Below are 21,979 nucleotides of genomic sequence, written 5' to 3' on the forward strand. Positions count from 1 at the left end.
CATGTAATTTAGGCCGGTGTCATTAGAACAGTGAAACAAACATCATGAGTGTAACAGTGAAGTCTCAACAAAGCTTCACGTTTTCCAACAGGATTTGGCAAGGGCTTTGCACACAATTCACAATGTGTTCCATGACAGAGTTATTAGCAACAATATCTGGCTCACTCAAAGACCCAATTTAACCACCTGCAGTTTCTGTTTGTTGGGAAAACTAAAGGATAAAGTGTACAAAACAAATCCACATACAGTACAGGAACTCAAGGATAATATCTGCGAGTCAGTTAATTCAGTTTCTCAAAGAGAATTACATTTTGTGATGAACAGTTTCTTGAGTAGATGTCAGAAATGCATGCAAAACCCTGGTAGGCTATTCCAGCATCTCCATGCATAACATGGATGAATACAAAATTTATTTGCATATATTTTAAATTTGGTACTGCAGTAGTAGATGAGCAAAACGGCATCTGATTCACCAGGCAACAAAGCGCTCACTGCCCACCATCTACTGTGGTGTGCATGTGGTCATCAGATAATTGGAACACCCTGTATTAACAGTTATGGCAATTAGTTTTGAAACAATAAAAAATTTACTTACCTTTTTCCATATGTCTCATTTCCATTTGAGTTCCGCTTATAGAGCAAAGTAAAGCATAGCAATTTTACTTTCAATTTTGTGTACACCTATCAAAAAGATTTTGTTTTTAAATATGATTTCTTATCAGTTGAAGGAAGCATTAATACATTATTTAGAATCTTAACTAAACCTTAAGTGAACCAAAATTAAAATGAGTTCCTCACATCTGCATCTACATAAACAACCACATAGAACCCTTGTAAAATATTGCTTCATTATTATGAAGTATTTCACTAGTTTGAAAGGGGGGCCTACTTCACTGCCATCTGCAACCTACAAACTGATTAACTGGTCCTGGAACCTGCTCCATAGTTGTAACTGGAACATTGCAATTATCACTTTTAATTAAGAGGTTACACTATCAATAGTGCTCTGATAGCCCAACAGTTAAGGTACTGCTCACAAAAAGCATGAAATCTGGGTTCGAGTCCTACTGGGGCAAGGTTTTCACTTGCCACCACATTAGTCACTTTATTAATCTGTGCATCAACTGCAATCTCTGCAAGCCTGTAGAAGCATGTGCAACATATGCTACTCAAGTATTTTCTACATTACTTCACTAAAAAAGATAGAACACAGTTCCTACTTTCATATGGATTCGTTAATGACAGATGGTGGAAACAAGAAATGAAATGAAAAGGAACTATGAGTGCTCTATAGGAACAGGGTCACTAAGACTGATGGCACACCAATTAGTCTACATCAGATATGCGGATGGACTGGGGCCTCTTCCAGTAACAGTCTGTGATAGGTCACCAAAATAATGGAACTTCTCAAGTATAAGAGAAGGGTGCAGGTTACATGAGTCTTCAAGAAGGATCAAAGAATAGACTTGCAGAACTACAGGCCCATCTCACTTATGTCACTCTGTTGGAGAGTTGTGGAACACACACTGCATTACACAAAAAGTAAGCAATGAGAAGATGTGGTTGGATGTCAATGTAATTGTAGTGTCAGATGTTGGGTGATCACTGTTAAGGACATGGAGATGCCATGCACTTGTGTGAGACAACATCACCAGAACCTGATAGATTTTGAAAGAGATCTTGTTATTGGTCTCCATTTGTCCGGCTTGTCAAATTGTGAAATTTCCGCATTTGTAAGGCATTTGGATGTGACAGTGGGCAGCTTGAGAGCAGGCTTACTTGTTGGCAAGGTTCAGTTCAAACACATCTGATCATGACAAGGTAGGACTGCTGTATCTTGTACCAAGTACATCATAACCACTTTACATATGTGCCTACCATCCAAGAACAAGTAATGGACTGACTGCAACAGTATGTCATCTCACACCATTAGTTGGAGACTAACAGCAGCTGGACTAGGGAATTACTGCCCCATATGAGGGCTGCCATTAACACCACAAAACAATCAGCTGCATTTGGAATGGTGCATGACCAGGAATCATAGACTGCTGATGAATGGCATGGCATTGTGTTCTTCACATTCCAGTGCCAGTATCTTGGACATCCAGCACATATTACAAGAGTTGTGGGCCAGCTTGCCTCAGGAGAGAACTTTTCAACCAAATCAGGGCATGCATTCAAGCTGTGGGGAAGGGCAGGGGGAGGGGGGGCGTTAGGGGGGAGGAGGGGGCGGGGAGAGTGCAACATCAGAATCGGAACCGTGTTCATACTGTCAAGTTCTTTGTAAATTTGACTTGATTCATCACACACACCATCGACCCATAAAGCTTCATTTTGTTTTCTTGTCAAACAATAAACTGGCAGCCAAGATTGCAGGAATTCTTTTTATTCCCTGATTACCGGTTTCAGCGAAACTAAAGCCGCCATCATCGAATCTAGGGAGGACAGAAAACACTATAAAAGTGGGCTTGGATTCCACTTATATAACATGTATACATATAAATTTAGTTGCATACCTTATGCCACCTTACGTGATCGCCACGTACACTACAGAACAGGGTCTTTTACAACTACATAAGTACATAGTTGACATAAGGTGGCATAACTTTTTGATATTGGTTTTGTTAGATGACTGTGGTTCATTTACATGAGGCTGCCACACATTTATACTTCTTATATTAAGTGGTTCTTGAGACCAAAATCCGTAGTCTCACAAGCAGTGTGTATTTTATCAGTATGTTTTTTAATGCAAGACCAGACGGATGTGCATTTGTGTGATCCTGCAGTGTTCTTAAATTTGTAGATGACTTTTGGTAGGTTTTATATATGACCAGACAGATGTGCACTTGTGTAACTCGGCAGTCCCAGAAAATGTGCATTTCTTTTCGGTATGTTTTATATGTAACCAGGCAGATGTGCATTTGATATGACTGGAAAAATCTGCACTCATACGCAAGGTGTGTTTTATTGGTATTTTTATTTATGACCAGACAGATATGCACTGTGTAGCCCTGTAATGTTCTTAAAATTTGTATATACTCTCGATAGATTTTATATACCACCAGACTGATGTGCTGTGTATAACCCTGCATATCCCATAAAATATTTATGTATGTTTGTATCTTATTACGTATAGGACCATTCAGATGTACATTTTGTAATTCTGCAGTTCTCATGAAGTTCGCATTTGCTTTCGATATGTCATATATGTGACCAGGCAGATGTTCAGTTGTGTAGATCTGCAGCTTTCATAAGTTTTGTACATGTTTATGTGATAAAGTAATCTCTAGAATTATGTACAAGCCCTAATGACGTAGTGTTACCACACATGCAGAGCCTATTATGATGCGAGCTGTGACATTCATTGGCACCTCTTCTGCTAGCGCCATCTTGCGACACGGCCTGTAGTGTAAGAACAGAACCGGATTTGCGGTAGTACCAAGCTTACGCTTGTATGTGATGGAGACACTTAACACTTATAATGTCATCTCTCTTGGACGCCTATGTGCTACATATGACAATTTTGTAAGGCCTGCGTGTTATAGGCAACTATTAATATCACCATTGTGTGTCTTGATGTTGTAACCTGTAGGTGTCCTAAGGTATGCAACTAAATTTATATGTATACATGTTATATAAGTAGAATCCAAGCCCACTTTTACAGTGTTCTCTGTCCTCCCTAGATCCGATGATGGCAGCTTTAGTTTCGCCAAAACTGGTAATCATGGAATAAAAAGAATTCCTACGATTTTGGTTACCAGTTTATCATTTTACAAGCATCTAGATTGCTCCTACATGAGCACAATGTGGTCCCTACATTTTGTTTTCTCCTCTCCATCTTGATGCAAGATTTTCTTTGTCATACAGTGTATTTTGTGTCCACAATGAAGGCTTTTTTGGATTCCTAACAGTTCCTCTGTGGGAATCAGCACAAATTAGGAATCAGCATGGATTCTATAAGCACTTATCATATAAAACTTTCTTAAGCTTTTGGTGAAAAGGTAGCAAGGTCCAGTTTTATGTCATGTTTCTTGACTTCCAGAAAGACTTTGATACTATTCAGTAATGTTGAACAAATCAAAATGTCTAGGAATTGGGACATCCATTTTATTTTCTAGTAGAATACTAATTAAAGAAGAATCTAAGTAGCACACTTGGGCTTTCCATCAACAGGAAGCGATCATGTAAATGTCTGTCTCTAAATGATACGACATTTCACCGTGCAGTGCATCACAATGTCCAGGAAGAAAGAATACAAATGTTGTGCTTGAAAACTCAGACTGTTCTAGAAGAACACACAATTTTAGAGACTGGGTAAAAGTCATGAAGGAACCTGTACAACAAATAGAATAACAATAAAAATGAAGTAGCTCATGAAAAAGAGACAGCAAATAAAAATTTAGACTGGAAGAAAAATTCTACTGAGATGTTCTAACAACAAGTTCAGTAACTTTTGTCCTTCATATAACTGCTAGTTTTGAAAATATACAAATCACTCAACTTCTTAACATATTTTGCATGGCCTTCTTTTTAAATCTACTTAACCAACCGTTAGTGGGTCTTGCTGGTAGGGTGGGTCTGTAAGCACTTAAAGGTATTGACCATCCTTATTTTTTCCCATGGTTTGTGAGTGTTGTCTGAAGTGCATCTGTTGAGTGTAGGTGGCTGCAATCTGTGTGTGTGTGTGGGGGGGGGGGGGGGGGCGGCGGGGGGTGGTGTCATGATGCTGACAATGATGGAAGAAATTGAGGATGAAGCACAGTGATGACCTCTCCTCTCCTTACCAGCCTAATGCAGTAAAACCTTAGTAATTCAGTCTAATTGTGGCGAGTTTCAGTTCAAATTATTGAAAGTCTGATTTGAAAATATTTATCTGAAGTTGTAATTAAGAATATAACATAAGTTGTATGTAATGACAATTTTTTTGAAAAGGATAGATTGTTACTCACTGTATAGTGGAGATGCTGAGTCACAGACTGGCTCAACAAAAAGACTGCTAAACAAGTATTCTTTTGGCCAAAAGGCCTTCTTCTGAATTAGGCAAAACACACACACACACATATTCATGCAAATGCTGCTTACATACACGACTTCTGTGTCTGGCTGCCAAGGGCAGGATCAGCAGCCAGAGACAGTGGTCATGTGTGTATGAGTTGCATTTGCGTGACTGTGTGTGTGTGTGTGTGTGTGTGTGTGTGTGTGTGTGTGTGTGTGTGTGTGTGTGTGTGTTGTCTAATTCAGAAGAAGAAGGCCTTTTGGCCAAAAGCTTACTTTTTTAGCAGTCTTTTTGTTGTGCCTGTCTGCCAATCGACATCTTCACTATATGGTGAGTAGTGGTCTATCCTTTTCATAAGGTTGTCGTTATTCCAAACAGGATTTTCCATTGTTTGGTATATGTAGTGATTATGCTTTGAGTCTGTTACATGCTTGTGGCCAACAATTCACTCACAGGTGAAGCAAATGGGAGGTAGGGAACAAAATTAACAGTTCAAAATAATGAGCTTGACATGAAGGATATCCACTTAAGCATTCAGCAGTTCACTTTGTGATAAAAAATCAGTATGAACTATCAAAAATTCCAAATTAGTGAAATCTGAATTAAGGAGGGTTTGCTGTGCTGGCGATGAACATTTTTCCCACCCAGAGTTTTTGAATCGGCTACCTCCATGTCGAGCACCATCACCTGTGCATAAGCTAGTGATGTTGGTTATGGAAGCAAGATACAGAATATGTGGAACAATCACTTAAGGTAGTTGTCAACAAACAGGTTCTTATTCTATTTCTCTAAACCTTTGATCAAAGCCATTATAAGGATAATTTTTATTGGCAGTCGCAATGCTTAACAAGGTCTACCAGACACAACAATCTGCTCTCATACTAGTGATGAATATTTCCTCCATTACCAGTAATCAAATTGGCTATCTCTAGGTCAAGTGACACCACATGTACATGTGTTAGCAACAGAAATATAGTCCAGATTCCTAAATATTTTTTTAGTATTTTTGAATTTATTGGACTTTGTGCATTATGTTATTATCTCAATCTAGAAGGCAGCCATTAATTATCAAAAGCAGTCTACTATTTCCTTTAACTGATGTAAATAGCTTACATCATTTAAAGGAGAATTGCCCAAAATATCTACAGCTCACCAAACTGACTATGCGCAACTGGAGACATGTTAAATATTGGAGTTGTAGTTTAATTTTAGTGAAACAACGTATGAAGTGTTCCTAAAATGATCTGTTTGAATCTAAACTATTTGCTTTGGTTTCAGTTTGGAGGCTCTGAAGCAATAATTACTGCACTGAGTGATGAATTTCCCCTGATTGGGAACCACAGAGCAATTTTTGTAGCCTGCTTGTTCACTTTATATTTTATTGTTGGACTGGCTTCCTGTTCACAGGTACAATTTAATTATTTTATCTATCCTTTTCTTTGTCTCTGTTTCGATTTGTTGCTTAAAACATGATATTCAATACAAACTGTAAGAACAAAGAGTTTGCAAAAAGAATCCACCTCTACACATGTTGTTTTAATATCATGGAACTAACACAAAAGCCAACATATTCAACACAAGAACAATAGACTGGTGGTAGTCCACCATGCACAAGTCAGTTGACAGATGTTACTACAGTTTGTAGTGAATGTGTAGAATATTTATTTATTTTCTAACTTCCTCCCCAGCTCACACAGGTGGTACTAAGTATCTATGGCCAGTCAGCTTATCTGATGTAGCACTAACAAATTATAAACACAAACCTTCCTCATGAATCTGTGGAACTATGTAGGCCTATGACTGTTTAATAGTAACCATTATAAAATTAGTAATGTACAACACTTTATTTTTGCACATAACACAATCATGCATGTGTTACCAAACCAAAAACATCGCAATGGAATGGGTGTCAAAGAGGTTCAGTCCGAAGAGGCAACTATCATGTATCAATAGACACCAAACAGCCCCCACCCCCTTACTACCAGCAGTGGAGCACAGAGAAATGACAGTCCGGTGGGGCTGAGGAGGCGACACCAAATTGTCAGACCTGTTGCGTGGAGGCTTGACCATTACGGCGGACACCGTGAAATCATGGAGCCATCAAGGAGGATGAACAGGATGACCCGCTCTAGTAATGGACATAGAGTGTGGTTACGATGGAGTGGGGTTGGTGGAAGGATTCTCCAGAGAGCATGGGTGAGCGAGGAGGATGAACAGCAGACCATCTTGCAGTTGAAGAGAAGGATCATCAATGGGATATGCTGAGACATCAACAATGAATCTCATTATGCCCGAGTGGGTGGAAGAGGCAATGGTTCTCGAGGCACGGTGGCAGGCACACCCAAGGAGGCAGCAGTTAAGTGGGTTTCCACTTCAAAATGGGTGAATGGCACAGCACAAGACTCACTTTCACTGAGAGGTGAAGCACACAGCACTGCACACGCACCACTTTCACTGAGAGATGAAGCACATGGTGTCAGTTAGTTGGTACTATGGGATGGGGAATCCACACCAGATGAAGGCTCGGAAGAAGCTGACGGAGAGAGAACAGAATCATTCAGGATCCATGCTGGTTTAACACAGTTGACTGACACCATATGGCATTTGCCTTGAAGATAAATGTCAATAGTGTTCACAGCACTAACAATGACCTTGTAGGGGCCTGAATATGGAGGCTGAAGGGTGGGCTGAACAGAATCATCATGAAGCATAATGTACTCACAATGTGGTAGGTGTGGCACACAACGTGTAGGAAAACTCGAGGTGTAGAGTGACAACTAGGAGAAGATGGTCACATGTGGACCACATGTGACCACACAGGCTCAACAGAGGTGGGCAACTCAGTCAAATAAGGAGGAATGCCATCTGCAATGAACTTGGATGGAAGAACAAGAGGTTACCCATAGACCTCAGCCAAAGAGGCACTTAGGTTGTCTTTGAAAGCAGTACCGATCCCTAAGAAGACCCACAGCAGGGCCTCCAACCAGGAGGCATCATGGCACAGAAGAGCTGTTTTTAGAGTCCTATACGAATGTTCCACCAAGCCATTGCTTTCAGGATGATGTACCATTGTGTGGAATTTGTTAGAGCCACACAAATCACAGTTCAGTGAAAAGTAACGACTCGTATTGCCGCCGCTGGTCAGTTGTGACAGAAGGACAGCCAAATCATGCGAGCCAGTTACTGATGTAACCTCACGCCACAGAGTCGGCCATAATATCAGGTAGAGGGACTGGTACAACCCACCTGATTGTGTGATTGATAAGGGATAGTATCTACTGACAACTGCCTGAAGGGGGTAAGGGTCCAACGAGGTCAAGATGAACATGGTGAAATCTGTCCTTAAGGGTATCAAACTGGCCTAGTGACAGATGGGTGTGCCGAACAGTTTTGCTACATTGGCAAGGGAGGCAGGTCTGGGCCCAAGCATGGCACTCCTTGTTAATGCCCCATCATACAAAACACTCCAACCAAATAGTAGCCTTAATGCCAGGGTGTGTAAGGTTATGTAAGGCCAAAAAGACTTGAAAGTTAAGAGATGCAGGAACCAGATGTCTGGGAGTGCCTGTGGATACATCACACAAAATAAGAGATGTCGAGATGGGAAAATGACATGATTGTATGATCAGGAACAAGGAAGGGTCATTGATCATGTCCTGCACCTCTGCATCCAGAGGCTGTTGCCTTGCTAGTTCATTCAGGTCAATGGCAGAAGAGATAGCATACATGCACATGACATGTAGGCTCTCATGATATTGTCAGACCCTTTAATGTAACGGATATTGCTTGTATATTGACACACGATATCCATATGGCGGAAGCAGCAAAGGTGTATATCAGGCGAGGAGTTGCAAAGGGCATCAGCTAGTGGTCAGTGGTCTGTAAACACAGTGACTTCTCATCCCTCAATGTCCTCTCAGAAATAATGTATGCCTTGTAAATGGCCAGGAGCTCCTTGTTGAAGGTGGACCATTTGCTCTGGGAGGCTGAAAGTTTTTTGGAGAAGAAACACAGAGGTCGAGAGAGATCACCAACGTGCTGCCGTAAGACAGCTCTCATGGAGGTTTCACTCACATCAGTAGTGATGAATAGGCGAGCATCAGCAGTAAGATGTGCCAATGTGACTGCTTTTGTAAGAGCCATCTTGATGTCATGGAAAGAGAGCTACATGCCTTCAGGCCACTGAACCTTGTGAGACCCAGAAGTGTCCTTTCCAGCCAAAGCATCAGTTAAAGAACCTCGAAGAGAGGTGGCACGGGGAACATGACATTGAAAAAAGTTCATCATCCTGAGAAACCATCTCAGTTCCCAACAGGTTTCAGGGAGAAGGAGGTTATTGATGAAACTGATGTGATAAGATGTTGGGCTGATCCACTTGGGTGACACAAAATGTGCGAGAAAGGACATGGGAGCACCAGAGTTGTGATTTTTTGTGTTTGATTTCCACACCGTGGTCAGAAAGGACTTGTAGAACCTGTTCAAGATGACGTTCATGTTGCTCAACAGAGGGAGAAAAAATGAGGGTGGCATCCAGGTAAGTAAAGCAAAAGGGGAGCAAAAACAATAGATTGCTGCTAAATCTGAGCTGCGTCTTTAACACCATACGGCATAACCAGTATTCAAACAATCCAATGGTGGTAGCGATTGCTGTTTTCAGAATGTCATCCTCAAATATCAGGATCTGATGGTACTCTTTGGGGCAGTCCATCACGCTGAAAACTTGTGCTCCATGAAGCTACTGTAGGAAGTCCTGAATGTGGGGAATAGGGTAACTGCTTAGAGATGTACAAGCTTTTGGTTTGTGGTAGTCCCCACACAGGCAGAAAGAACTGTCTTTTCTCGGCACCAGATGAATAGGGGATGGCCAGGTGCTATCGAAGGGGCATACAGTACCTACAGCTAACACTTCCTGTACCGCAGCCTTAGCATGACATAGCTTGGTAGTGTTAAGGCAGCGAGGTCTGCAATGGAGTGGGGTTATGCCTGTGATATGCAATTACTGTTAGTAATTGGGCCACTGTGACATGCAGACTCATTAGTCAAAAGAGCAGGCAATGTCGAGAGAGAAGTCTGAGGCAAGGAACACGAAACACAAGAAGCATTAATGTCACTAACCTGAGAAATGGTCAAGGCGTTGAAGGCGAATGCACAGAAACCTCACTAGAGGGTGCCTTCAAAATAGAAAACTCTTCAATCATCTGGTGAGCTAGCTGCAATTTATCCATCATGTTGATGATCTGTCAGCGAGTGTTGTTGCTGGAGTGAAGAGCAGAAATGTCGCAATGCTGTGACACAATGACGGTGAAAACAGCTGCGAGAGACACAGCTAGGTGCATACATTTGGTAGATGCACAAACCAGTGTCTCAGACAAATAGCCCAGAAAGGTCATGACAGGGAGCAGAAACAGTGGATAGTGTGGCATGATGATTAGTGCAGTAACACTGCCATATGGGGGTCAAGAAAGAGGCCATGGCAGCAAAAGAAATCGATCCCGAGAGCCAGAACATCCAAATCAGCCACTTGAAAAGTCTAGCTAAGAAGCAAATCAGGAGAGAACTGCAGTTGTAGAGTCACAGTAATTGGAGAGTGTTTAACAGTATGTAGAACCATCGATGATGGAGGAAGGTCTGTTGGAGCAAATGACTTCAGAATCATGTTCAAATCGGCGCCAGTGTTGACCAGAAAGGAGGCCTGCATAGTGAGATCCTGCATGTAAAGCCTACCAGAAGGCAGGTAATTCAGAGATAATGACTGATTTGAGAGGAGACGCTGAGGAGAAACAGCGCGGAGTAGGGAACCTAAACTGAGCCACATGGCACATTTGGATCCCACGCACATGGAGGATGGCATTCCATGCTGTGTCAGCAAACGTGATGTGGAACCAGCATAGAGGATATCCTGGGTGCAGTGCACAGCAGGATTCACATGCATCATCTGTTGTGCTGTGCTGGGTACCAGGAGCGGGAGGTTCTGTGGGAGGGGGAGCCAGCAATGCTCAAGTCTGGCCAACAGGTGGCAATGATGTTGCCTCATGCAGTGTGCGGCACCCTCATCTGCGAGGAGGAGCGGGTGTCGGTGAGGCAGGTGAGCCAATCATGTCAGACGAAGAGAGCTTGGTAGAGTGTAAGAGAAGCCAGTGGTGGATAGTGTTGTATACCCTATCTGCAAAGCGGAGGCAAGCATTCAGGGGGGCAAGCATCCAAGGGGTCAGTTACGTGTGACGACAATTGCAACTGAAGGTCATGTGGTGGGAGCTTGACCATCCAGAAAGTCCACAGGGTGGAATCAGGCTGCACATCTGAATTGACAAGGGCATTCAGCTGCCTCCAAAGTTTCAAAGGAGTTTTATCTCCTAATGCTTCCTCATAACTGACATAGGGCAAGGCATCTTGAGGAGAGTGAGAGACACACTTCGTAGTAATCGACTTGGTGTTTCTGTACTTTTGGAAAGAAGATGGGGAGAGTATAGGTCACTGATTAGGTCAGTATATTCATGGAGATGTGATATACGACACATGAATTTTGTGGCATCACTGTGCACATCTTTTATGTTGAGGGTGTTATCTAATAGCACGAACCAAGTCTTCAGGCAATCAAAGGAAGTGGCCAACTTGGGCCGATGTCACCACCAGAGCACCAAGGGTTGAACGGATGGGTGGCAGGGTAGTTAGCTAGTGCAGTGGAAAGTTGTCACTGATCTGTGTGCCGTCCTCAAAGGAATCACGTGGGAGAACTGACACGGTGAGCACAAGCAGACCTAAAACAAAAGTAGGTGCAGTAGCGACCAGCACAGCAGACGAGCCGTAGCCTGAGGTCTGTGCGGAATCCATAAAAATGGGGTGCAAAAATCTCAACATGGCAGGTGTGCATGGATGAGAAGCTGGCAGATGCATGTAAAAGTGGGCAATGCGTCGACTGACATAGGCGCAAGAGACAGTGGTGCAGAAAGTGGCACGTCGCCCAAGGTCTCTGTGGTGGCCAGCAGAGTGCAGCATAAAACAATGTAGTGATAGGAACAGATTCTGGCAAAGTTTCAATACTGTCAGCGTACAAACCAGTGCAGAAGGCATGGGTAGCCCGATAGGCAAGCAAATGGTAGCAATACTGGCACTGGGAAATGAGTAAGCATCACATGAACCGACTGTCACAGCTGTGGAATCCTCTTGCTTATCTGGTGGAGAATTGGGATATGGCCAAGTCGATGCGTTGTATGGTCCAGTCGACACAGTGTCACATTGCTGCAGTGTGACTTGGCCTTCGTGCCACAGAGCCATGTACACAGACAGCTTGCCACAGAGCCATGTACACAGACAGCTTATAGGCAGCATTTGTGGGTCCAGAAACATGAGTAGATCAGGTGTGACTGAAAATTCTACTGCAGGCAACAAACACAAAACTTGCAATACACCCAGTACACACAAATGGGAAGAAACAAAGCCTCTATTAGAATCCATTGTCTACAATGGTTATGTGAACATAACTGTGTAGATTGGTGAAGAAAATTTGAGAACCACATGTAGTTGGGGTCACCAATGTGTAACTATGTATGAATATTTAATAGTAACCAATATACATATAGTAGTATACGACAATTTAGTTTTTAACTTAAAATACGATATAATACGATTATGCACATGTCATCAAACGAAAATCATCACAATGGGAAAAGCATTAAACAGTCCCAGTCCATAGAGGCAACTATCATGTATTGATATTCACCACAAATCAATCTGTCTATTAGTAAAATCCGTATCAAAATCCCTATAGTAATTCCTGTGATTAGCCTTCATGCACAGACAGAAAAATGTGGCAGGGGTCTATAATTTATAATATTTGTAGATTCTAGTCAAGCTTCATTGCTCTCTGGAATTGCTGCAGCGGTTTACTGCTTTTCCCACTAGGTGCCGCCTCAACCAGAGTGACCAGCTCGCAGCTCCCACCACTGCAATAAATGTCACTCCAGATGGCAACTAAATATGGAACAGACAACAATACATTTATTATATGCACATCATTACCATTTTTATAAATTATATACACAAACCTTGCCCATGGATCAGTCTACCCATTAGTGAAAACCACTTCAAAATCACTACAGAAGTTCATGAGATTAGCTTTCACACACAGGCAGAAAACTCAATGGGGGGACTTTAATTTATGATACATATAGATTTAATTATATTTTCTTCATTAAACTCCAATACAATTACTGTACAAACATCATACATTTGGTTCTTAGTGGTACAGGTAGTAATTACAACAATCAATAATACCCATCATAATTCAGTACAGTCTTTACACACATTACTGTTGCAATGATCATTAGTGTACCACATGCCATAAATCCTAATTTTTATGAAACTGTTTCACTTATTTATAAAACACTTGAAACATCACATGTATGGCTTGTATACATCTTACGTGCATTCTTATTATTTGCTGTTTTAAATTCATTGAATGAACACAGATAATTTTTAATTAAAAATTTTGTCTTTGATTTGAGCAGTCTGTAGTTACTATCTTTCAGACCCTCTGGAAGATTATAATACCATATCAACCCATTAATGTATGGGCTGTTGTCCATCATTTTTAATTTTGTTCTTTGTCTGAAGTAGTTACACTTTTACCTGGTGTACCTCACTATATTTGCTTACTTAACTATGCTGACAGACAAAAAAGAAGTAATAAACTTACTAAGGTACAGGGAATAGATTGTGAAGTATTTGCACTGTATGAAAACTTCATGACAAGATGCTCTGGAGCCTAGTTCATGTATTATCCTTAATGCTTACATTTATAGCAGCAGAACTCTGTCAAGATGAGTGCCTGCAGCACAACTCCATTAGTAGCTGTAGATATTTCTAAATACAGCCACCTTAATTATACTGTCTATGTTCTTGAAACAAGTTATATCAATAAATAATAATTACAAGATAAACAAATCTGTATGCACTGTAACTGTTCATTGCACATTTTGGACATGGTTTTCACATCTTCGGAAATACTATTTTTAACAATGTTTTGATGATTTGAAAACGGGTCTCAGCCCAAAATTAGTTATCGAGTGAATAAAAAAAATTAAATTGGCGTCTTTGAACTGATTGTTCATTGTACTAGAAAACTAGAGTTGTAAATTTGTGAAGCTCTTCTACTGCTTATCTTGTGCATTGGACTGTTATGTCTTTAAATATACCACTCTCGAAACAGGTAAAATGTGCTCCAAACTTAACAAATATTCAATTTGGATCTTTCTGAATAGTGAATTAAATGAATTTTCTTGAGATTTTTGATTTGGATAAAATCAACAATGAAATCATTGTTAGTTGAATAGATTTGTTGTGAATCATTCAGATCTTTGTATATATTTTCTCCAAACAACCTTTCAAATAATTTTCTTTATTTTTGTTTATCATAAAAGCTTTAAAGTTATTTGGTTTTGTACCTAATAATTTCAAGAAACAAGCTCATAATATTCTTATAATATTTATGAAGTTGATTGTCCCATCTTATACTGAAATGCATGTTTTAAGTTTTTACACTGAACGATAATTTGAGGAAACCCCAAAGTCACTGCCATGATACAACAGGAGGACCGTCTCTCAATCTTCAAAGTGAATTTGTCATTTTTGAAACATTCTCCACTTTTGTATGTGTGCACAAATATTAGTGGGAAATATTACACTGTTCAGTTACACATGACTTCATGTGCAGATATTCACCATTAGGGATAACAGTTAACAACATTTACTTGGTTATAGTCATGCGGATATGTCCTATCAGATAATAGACTCCAGTTTTTGGTTCTCAAACTGTTAAAAAGCTGTCTGACTCATTTCAGCTTCCATCTGAATTTCTTATCCTCCACATGAGAAAAAATGTTGCCTGCTCAAATATTACATCAATTGGTAGAGTTGAGACCTCATGTGCGGTACTGTTAGAGCAGATGCAAACAAGTAGCAGATCCAACTAGGCAGCACCATCTCACAAATGATCTAAACGACTTCAATATAAAGTTAAGACTTACAAATTTTTATCTATGCAAGAAACTGACATTTGCAAACTGCTTGTCATTTCATTGCTATATTTGTTTGTGTGTCGGAAACATTGAAGAAAATTTCTTTGATTGCTGGAAAAAGGGGACAAATATTTCTGTACTCGTGGAGTCAATGTTCTGTCTGTTTCAAGTAATGGTAAATCAATGATTAAATTTTTCATAATATTATGGTGTAGAAGCGTCCAAACACCAATGCAATAGACTGCAACACTTACCAGCCATGCCTCAATTTGACTAGACCAAAACACCTGTATACGTACCACACACTTAAGCTGCAACAATGAAATTAACTAGAGAAATCAATTATTACTTAACAGTGTATGAAACTAACAAATGTAGATTACTTATGAAGTTTTTGATAACATGTGAAATCTATTTTTACAACACATTAACCAAAGCATAACATTATCAAAAAAATATAATTTCATTTTAGGGAGGATTTTACTTCTTCCATCTACTTGATCGTTATGCTGCTGGTTATTCGATGTTGTTTGCTGTATTATTTGAATCAATTGCAGTCTCATGGATATATGGTAAGTAATTCTATTTCTCTATGTACTGTATAAGTTTATTGGCTTAATAAGTTATTGAAATTTGTTAATGTTAATTTGTTGTAAACTGACATTGTGAGACTGTTACTGTATAAAAAACAGGTTAATCCTTACAAGAAGTAAAACAAGCAAGTACTGCTATAATTCTGTTTATCTGATTAATAATTGTTACACAATATGTGACTACTATACAGGAAAGCCTGTTCAAAACTGAAACATTTACGGGGCTCCTTCATTAAGCTTGCAGTTCACATTCTTTTTTTTTTTTTTCTTCACATAAAGAATATAAAGCAATGCATTTGTTAACTGAAGACATAATTTTAAAAATTACAACATGAAAAATACAAAGGCACAAACAGCAGGGATACATAAGAAAGTGTGAGAGAAAATAAGCAGTGAGATATGTAGGAAAACAGAGGAGGTTCCCAAGAATAAATAATAGTAGAAAGTAACAAGAGAGGAGAGAACAATGGAGTACTGCACTGGAAGTCCAGTTGGATGATGAGATGCAGTATATATTGCTAAACTCTGTTTCATTTAAGAGGATTAAAATAGCTGGTACTAAATAAGATAATAGGGGAGAAGAAGTGGAGACATTTCAGTTAAGACAACAGTGTGAATAAAGGAAAACAGCGTTAAAGATAGCAAGTTATAACTTTACACAATGTAAGGTGAGAATGAAGAAAAACACAGTTAAAAATAGGTAGTTCAAGGGTGGCTAGAAGAGACTGTGATTAAGGTCCCATATTATTTCTTATCTATATAAGTGATACATACATGCAGATAGTGTAGCTAATGTTATGCTATTCGCACATAAATGTGGCAAAGCAGTTGCTGAGTAAAACTATTGATGTAATCCTAAAGTATGTCCACTCTTGATTTAATGCAAAGAAATTCACATTTTTTAAAATGCAAATAAAACAAATTACAGGCAGTTTGGGAAAATAAGTCAAAATGTAACTCTAGATGTGCTCTTGAGTGACAAAGCCATAGAAAGTGTAACATATAGAAATTGCTGGGAGTTCATGTTTATGAAAACTTAAATTCTAATGACAATGCAATAAAACTTGCACAGAAACTCAATTCAGTCAGTTATGTTCTTAGAATTATTGTAGATGATTGTACCTCTGAAGGTGCCAGAATGGCATACTTCAACAATTTTCAGTCTCTTGCAACATATAGAATAATATTTTGGTGTTCCACCACTTGTCGTCTAACTTACTTTACTGTTTCATGTCTGGAAAATTTCTTTTAAAGTTTTGCAGTGCAATTTCTGGCCATGTCCAGTGCTTCTTTCTTGTCAAGTCATAGATCACCAAGGATACATCTCGTAGAGCAGTTGGGTCATTCTAAATGTTCCATGCCCCGGACTTCATCACAATTGCATTTTTTGTTTCCATCATTGTTAAGGCTTCATTTAATTTGATTTGTTTTGACAGGTGCTACATCTGTTCTGATGTGATACAAATCTTCCAGCTTGATAAGTTACCGCTGTGCATTTGTAATCTCCTCCCTCCTTCCTTCTTCCAACTATTGTCCACATTAAACAGTGCTCAGTCCAAGTAATTAATAAGCAAAGTCTTTATGAAGATTTTGAGGGCAGCAAAGATTACAATAAACTTTCAAGGTTACTTAGCTTGTCATGTTGAGATGGCTCCAGTTCTTCTTGTCTATGGGTTTGATTCTTGAAGCTGAAAATCTCTCATCATGTCCTCATGGTTGGTTTGAACTAAATAAATTTGAAGATTGTTGTTGCAGAATTTTTTTTACGTAAATATATTTTCTCACACTTTAGTATATTATACAGTCTTCTAATTTGTCATATTAACAAAGCCGAGATTACATTGTTCGTATCTATTATACAAAAATACATCCGATCACATCAGAGGCAAGCTTACAACTCTCTCACTCCATGGAAAGAACAATAATCCAAAGGGTTTACAATTTTTCTTAACAAATGAATTCCTAGTAGCTTTCATTACATTATTAATTTTGACTATTATTTCATAAATGAACTAGAAATAAACATAGTAAAGACTACAGGTTTGCGTAATTAATAGTAGAAATTTTAAGTGTGGAAATATTTTGCAATTTGAAAAGTTTCTACAAAAAAAAAGTAATTTTAACTGTAGATTCAGAACTAGTACTTATCAGTTATAGCTTCAAAACTAAAATATTTTATAAAGTAATTTCTTTTCACATATTTTATCTTGAAACATAACATACTGTGTAAAAGATAATATGGAAATTCTCCGAAAAGCAATTGAGATAATATTCACCTGTCCAAAATTCAAAAAATAATGATGGTATTGACAACTACTATTGAGGAAAAGTAAAGCTAGAGGAGGATGTCCCATTACGCCACCCACTGCCACATAAATGGAAACAATGTGTTTACAATATTTTGTGACCCACTGTAAGGTTTGCTAGACGATGTAAAACTGATGCTAAAAGGTAGAATACCAGTTGTCAATGTTAGATTCCAAAATTACAAGAAAATTTTAGGTTGTATGATCATCACTTTCCTATGAACATAAGTATATGTTAGTTTACAAAAAACAGCAAAAGTTACAGAAGGAAATACAGAGCAGCTCACAAATTTCTGATTACAGCAAACAGAGTTCTTGCTTACAAGTTGTCTATAGTCCAAATAAGTGTGAAACCTGAGTAGTGAAATGGCAAAATTAACCTAGGGTGTCAATTTCCAAAATTACTAACAAAATTCACATGAAGTTGCTCAGAATGTAAGAAAAATATCTACTATACTAATCATAATCTGTACATATATGAGCACATGGCATTCAAATTTTCAGATCTGTGGAACACTCTGTCCCAAGATAAATGATACAAACTCAAAACTGCAACATTACAACACTACACTGTAGAAATAAGTTTGAAGGCAATGTAAATTACTAGAATTACAAATTGCAGGTTTACATCTATGGAGTCGCACCTTCAAACTCATCAAAAGGGAAGAAAAAATACAGACCATAAGTGTATGACAAGTGAGCCAACCAAAATACTCACGAATGATACTGACTAGAAGAATATACTCAGTCACAAGTAGAAGTATAGCACAAAATCAATCAGCCACATAAACTGGAGTATGTAAGGATATGTTGACTCATGAAAAGAGAAAATAATGAAGAAATATTAGGGCCTATGCTTACGATATGGGTACTGACCCATGAATACAAACCACACCGGGTACACACTAGCAGAAATGTTTCAAAACAACAAAATGAATAAAGTTCATAATCATATATCAATACATTCAACCATATGTAAAGAATAATTAGAGGAAGCATCTAGCCTCAACCAGTAGTTGCACGCTCTCCTTGAGTACATACACACAGTCTCGATGACTAGGGGCACCCAAAACAGAGTTAAGCATGAATTTGCACACAACTCAAGTTCCAATGAGATACAATAATGCAGTACTCAGGATAAACATAGGTAAACAGTGTCATTAATAGCTTGGAATGATGACATAATTCGGTAGCATGAGGACCAAAATCAGTGTGTGAAATCAGAAATGTATACATCTTGTTATACAGCCTGTACACAATTTGTGATCACAGTCATAAATGCCTTCCATACTTTTTGATAATTGTCATACAGATTAACCTATGTACATAAATACGTAGAAGAATCATTTACAATTGATAAAAAATACATACTGAGTATTGAGGTAGGAAAATTAATTGAAATGTATGGCTACTAACCTAACAGTGCCTAATTTTTTTCAGATTCTGATAATTATTTAAAACATGTTTCATAGAACATATGCCTGAACTTTTTAAGTTTTCACATTTATATGCTGAACGTAACAAATCATCTGTCGTAGAACATCAATGTTCCACAGCATTATACACATGTCGAACCAGATTTAAAGTTACATAATGTATTGGGAAGTTGATCCCCCTACCTGAAAAAACATACATTTATGTGGAATAACACTGTCCTTCACTTAACAAGTAGTAGATTAAAAGAAATTATGTACACAAGCAAGACAAGTTGGACTGAACTGACGCAGCATCCGAGAAACACCTGCAAAATGAGGTGTGGACCATAGTCCACGATGTACTGACATAAGAATTCTGTGTTTAACATACACATATGTTTGGTTTGCACATATTAAATTTCAAGATACTATTCTTAATATTTACAGTGCACAAAACGAGTTTTCACTCAATTTACCACAACACCCATGACTTTACCCAAAAGAGTCCGTGGCAATAAAATTAATCACTTTCTGCAGAGTACACAAGAATAATAATAATATTTAACACTAATAGCATTCTAAAATAAGAAATCTATCACTAGATATTTAATGGCATTGTCACATTTCAAAATTGTAAAAGGATCTACCCATTTAGTCACATGGCATATATCTATCAAAATCTCATGGCATATATGTATCAAAATCTAAAGTACAAATCTATTACATAACAGAATTATATAGTTGTATGAACCTGCAGATATACCATCATGTCTTTGCTTCTTCCTATTCCTTTGCATTTTCATCATCTCCCTAACACACTCTTCTCTTTCTTATGCTGACAGAATTTTACATGGTGGAAACTCAACATCACCAGAAATAAAGTTAGCTGGTCTGTGATTTAACATGATTTCAAACCTGTTGAAGAATGGCTGTTCATCCTCAGAATCACTTATATAATCTATTCAACTGGTATGATTCTTACTACAATATGTTTGCAACAGTCTTCCAATTTTTCTCCAGGGTTACTTGATGGATGGTACACAGAGGGTAGAATATGGCTTATTTTAGAAAGTCAACAAAGTCTTTCCAAGCTTGTGATGTAAACTGAGAAGCATTGTCAGATAAAATTATTTTAGGAATACCCACCTGATGAAAATATGTGTTTTCAAACATAGAAATGATTTACTTACTGGTAGCTTTCTTAAGAGCAAACAGCCTTATGAACTTTAAAAATACATCACCCACCACAAAATACATTCTTAGACATAGGCAAAGGTCCATAGATGTCCACAGACACAAGGTCTAGGTTACTATTAGGCAGTATGTTTTGCATTTGACATTTACTTGTGTGGTTGTTGGTCGCTCTTTGCCATCTTCTATTTGACCCTCCTTCCTATGATATAAAAACAGATGTTTTCCTGAATCTATTGTGTACATTTGGTTGATCCACAATGACCAAAATTGTAATGTGTATAAGTTTTTAAACTATCAGTACATTGTTCTGGCTAATATAGTTTCCAATCATCGGAGTCAGTCTTATGTCTCCTGAATAAAATACCCTTGTGTACCTTATAATATTGTTCAATCTTTTCTCCTCCTTTCTTACCCAACATGCTCTTAACCAAGTTCCAATTTTGATACCTGTGGATATGTTTGCAAATTTTCAATCTTTTTCCTCTTTCACACCTCTCAAGCACATAATTTTAAACTCTTACTCTCCTTCTCCAAAGCTGTTAGATAAGTCACTCCCTAAAGATAGCCTAGACAAAGCATCAGCAACTACATTGTATCCTTAATGTTTCTGATTTCATAATTGAATTACTGTAAAAACAAGACCCTATCAGTAATTCTGTTATGGTACAGCTTACACTCCTGGAGATAACATATTGCTTTGTGATCAGTATAGATGATGACTTTGTGACCTAGTAAACAATGTTTGCTACTTTACTGGAAAAATTCCTGCACGTTTTTAATGAAACTTTTCCCCTTACTGTACATCATAAAAAAGTAGGAAATAAAGTAAAGTGGATTACTGAACAAAAAAAAATCTCGAGTGCAAGAAAAAGACAGCTACAAAGGGAACTTAAACATAACAAAAGTCCTGATTTTGCTACCTACGTAAAAGATTAAAAAAATATTTTAAAAAAATTGTAAAGGCAGCCAAAGAACTGGCAAATAATAGATTTATATTGGATAATGAAAACAAATCAAAGGCAATTTGGTCAGTGATAAAAGCTGAAACAGGTGCCACAGGTAGAGGCCATGATATTTCTGAATTCAAGATAAAGGATAAACTATTGTAAACCCTGCTCAAATTTCTGAATTGTTTAATGAATTCTTTACAAACATAAACAAATCTAGTGTCAATCTAGCAGAGTGCCCGGACAAGGTAAATGTCTGACTTTGACACAACTGTCCTTTGATCTCATCAAAAGCATCCTGACATTCCTCAGTCCAATCTCAAACAGTATTCTTCTTCAAAAGTACACACTTATATGAAGCAGCCAAAGCATGGCATCTACAAAATTTCCTATAGAACGCAGTTAACCCAAAAAAAAAATGATTTAAGCTGTTGTTTTGTTGCGAGGAGTAGAAAAATTTGCAATAGCATTAAGTTTCCCTTTATCAGGTGCAATTCCTTTCTTAGATATAA

The 21,979-nt window shown here is 38.3% G+C and overlaps 1 protein-coding gene across 1 annotated transcript in view; it reads left to right on the forward strand.

Annotated features, from left to right (window-relative positions):
- Nucleotides 1–21,979, forward strand: part of LOC124777598 (sodium-dependent dopamine transporter) — a 360,017-nt gene that overhangs the window by 277,491 nt on the left and 60,547 nt on the right. Inside the window, exons 10-11 of the mRNA XM_047253064.1 lie at nucleotides 6,275–6,403; nucleotides 15,485–15,584. Of these exons, the coding sequence (XP_047109020.1) occupies nucleotides 6,275–6,403; nucleotides 15,485–15,584 (229 nt within the window). The remainder of the gene's footprint in view (nucleotides 1–6,274; nucleotides 6,404–15,484; nucleotides 15,585–21,979) is intronic.

Source organism: Schistocerca piceifrons, chromosome 1 (assembly GCF_021461385.2).
Source record: "Schistocerca piceifrons isolate TAMUIC-IGC-003096 chromosome 1, iqSchPice1.1, whole genome shotgun sequence".
In the NCBI taxonomy this organism is placed as follows: Eukaryota; Metazoa; Arthropoda; class Insecta; order Orthoptera; family Acrididae; genus Schistocerca; species Schistocerca piceifrons.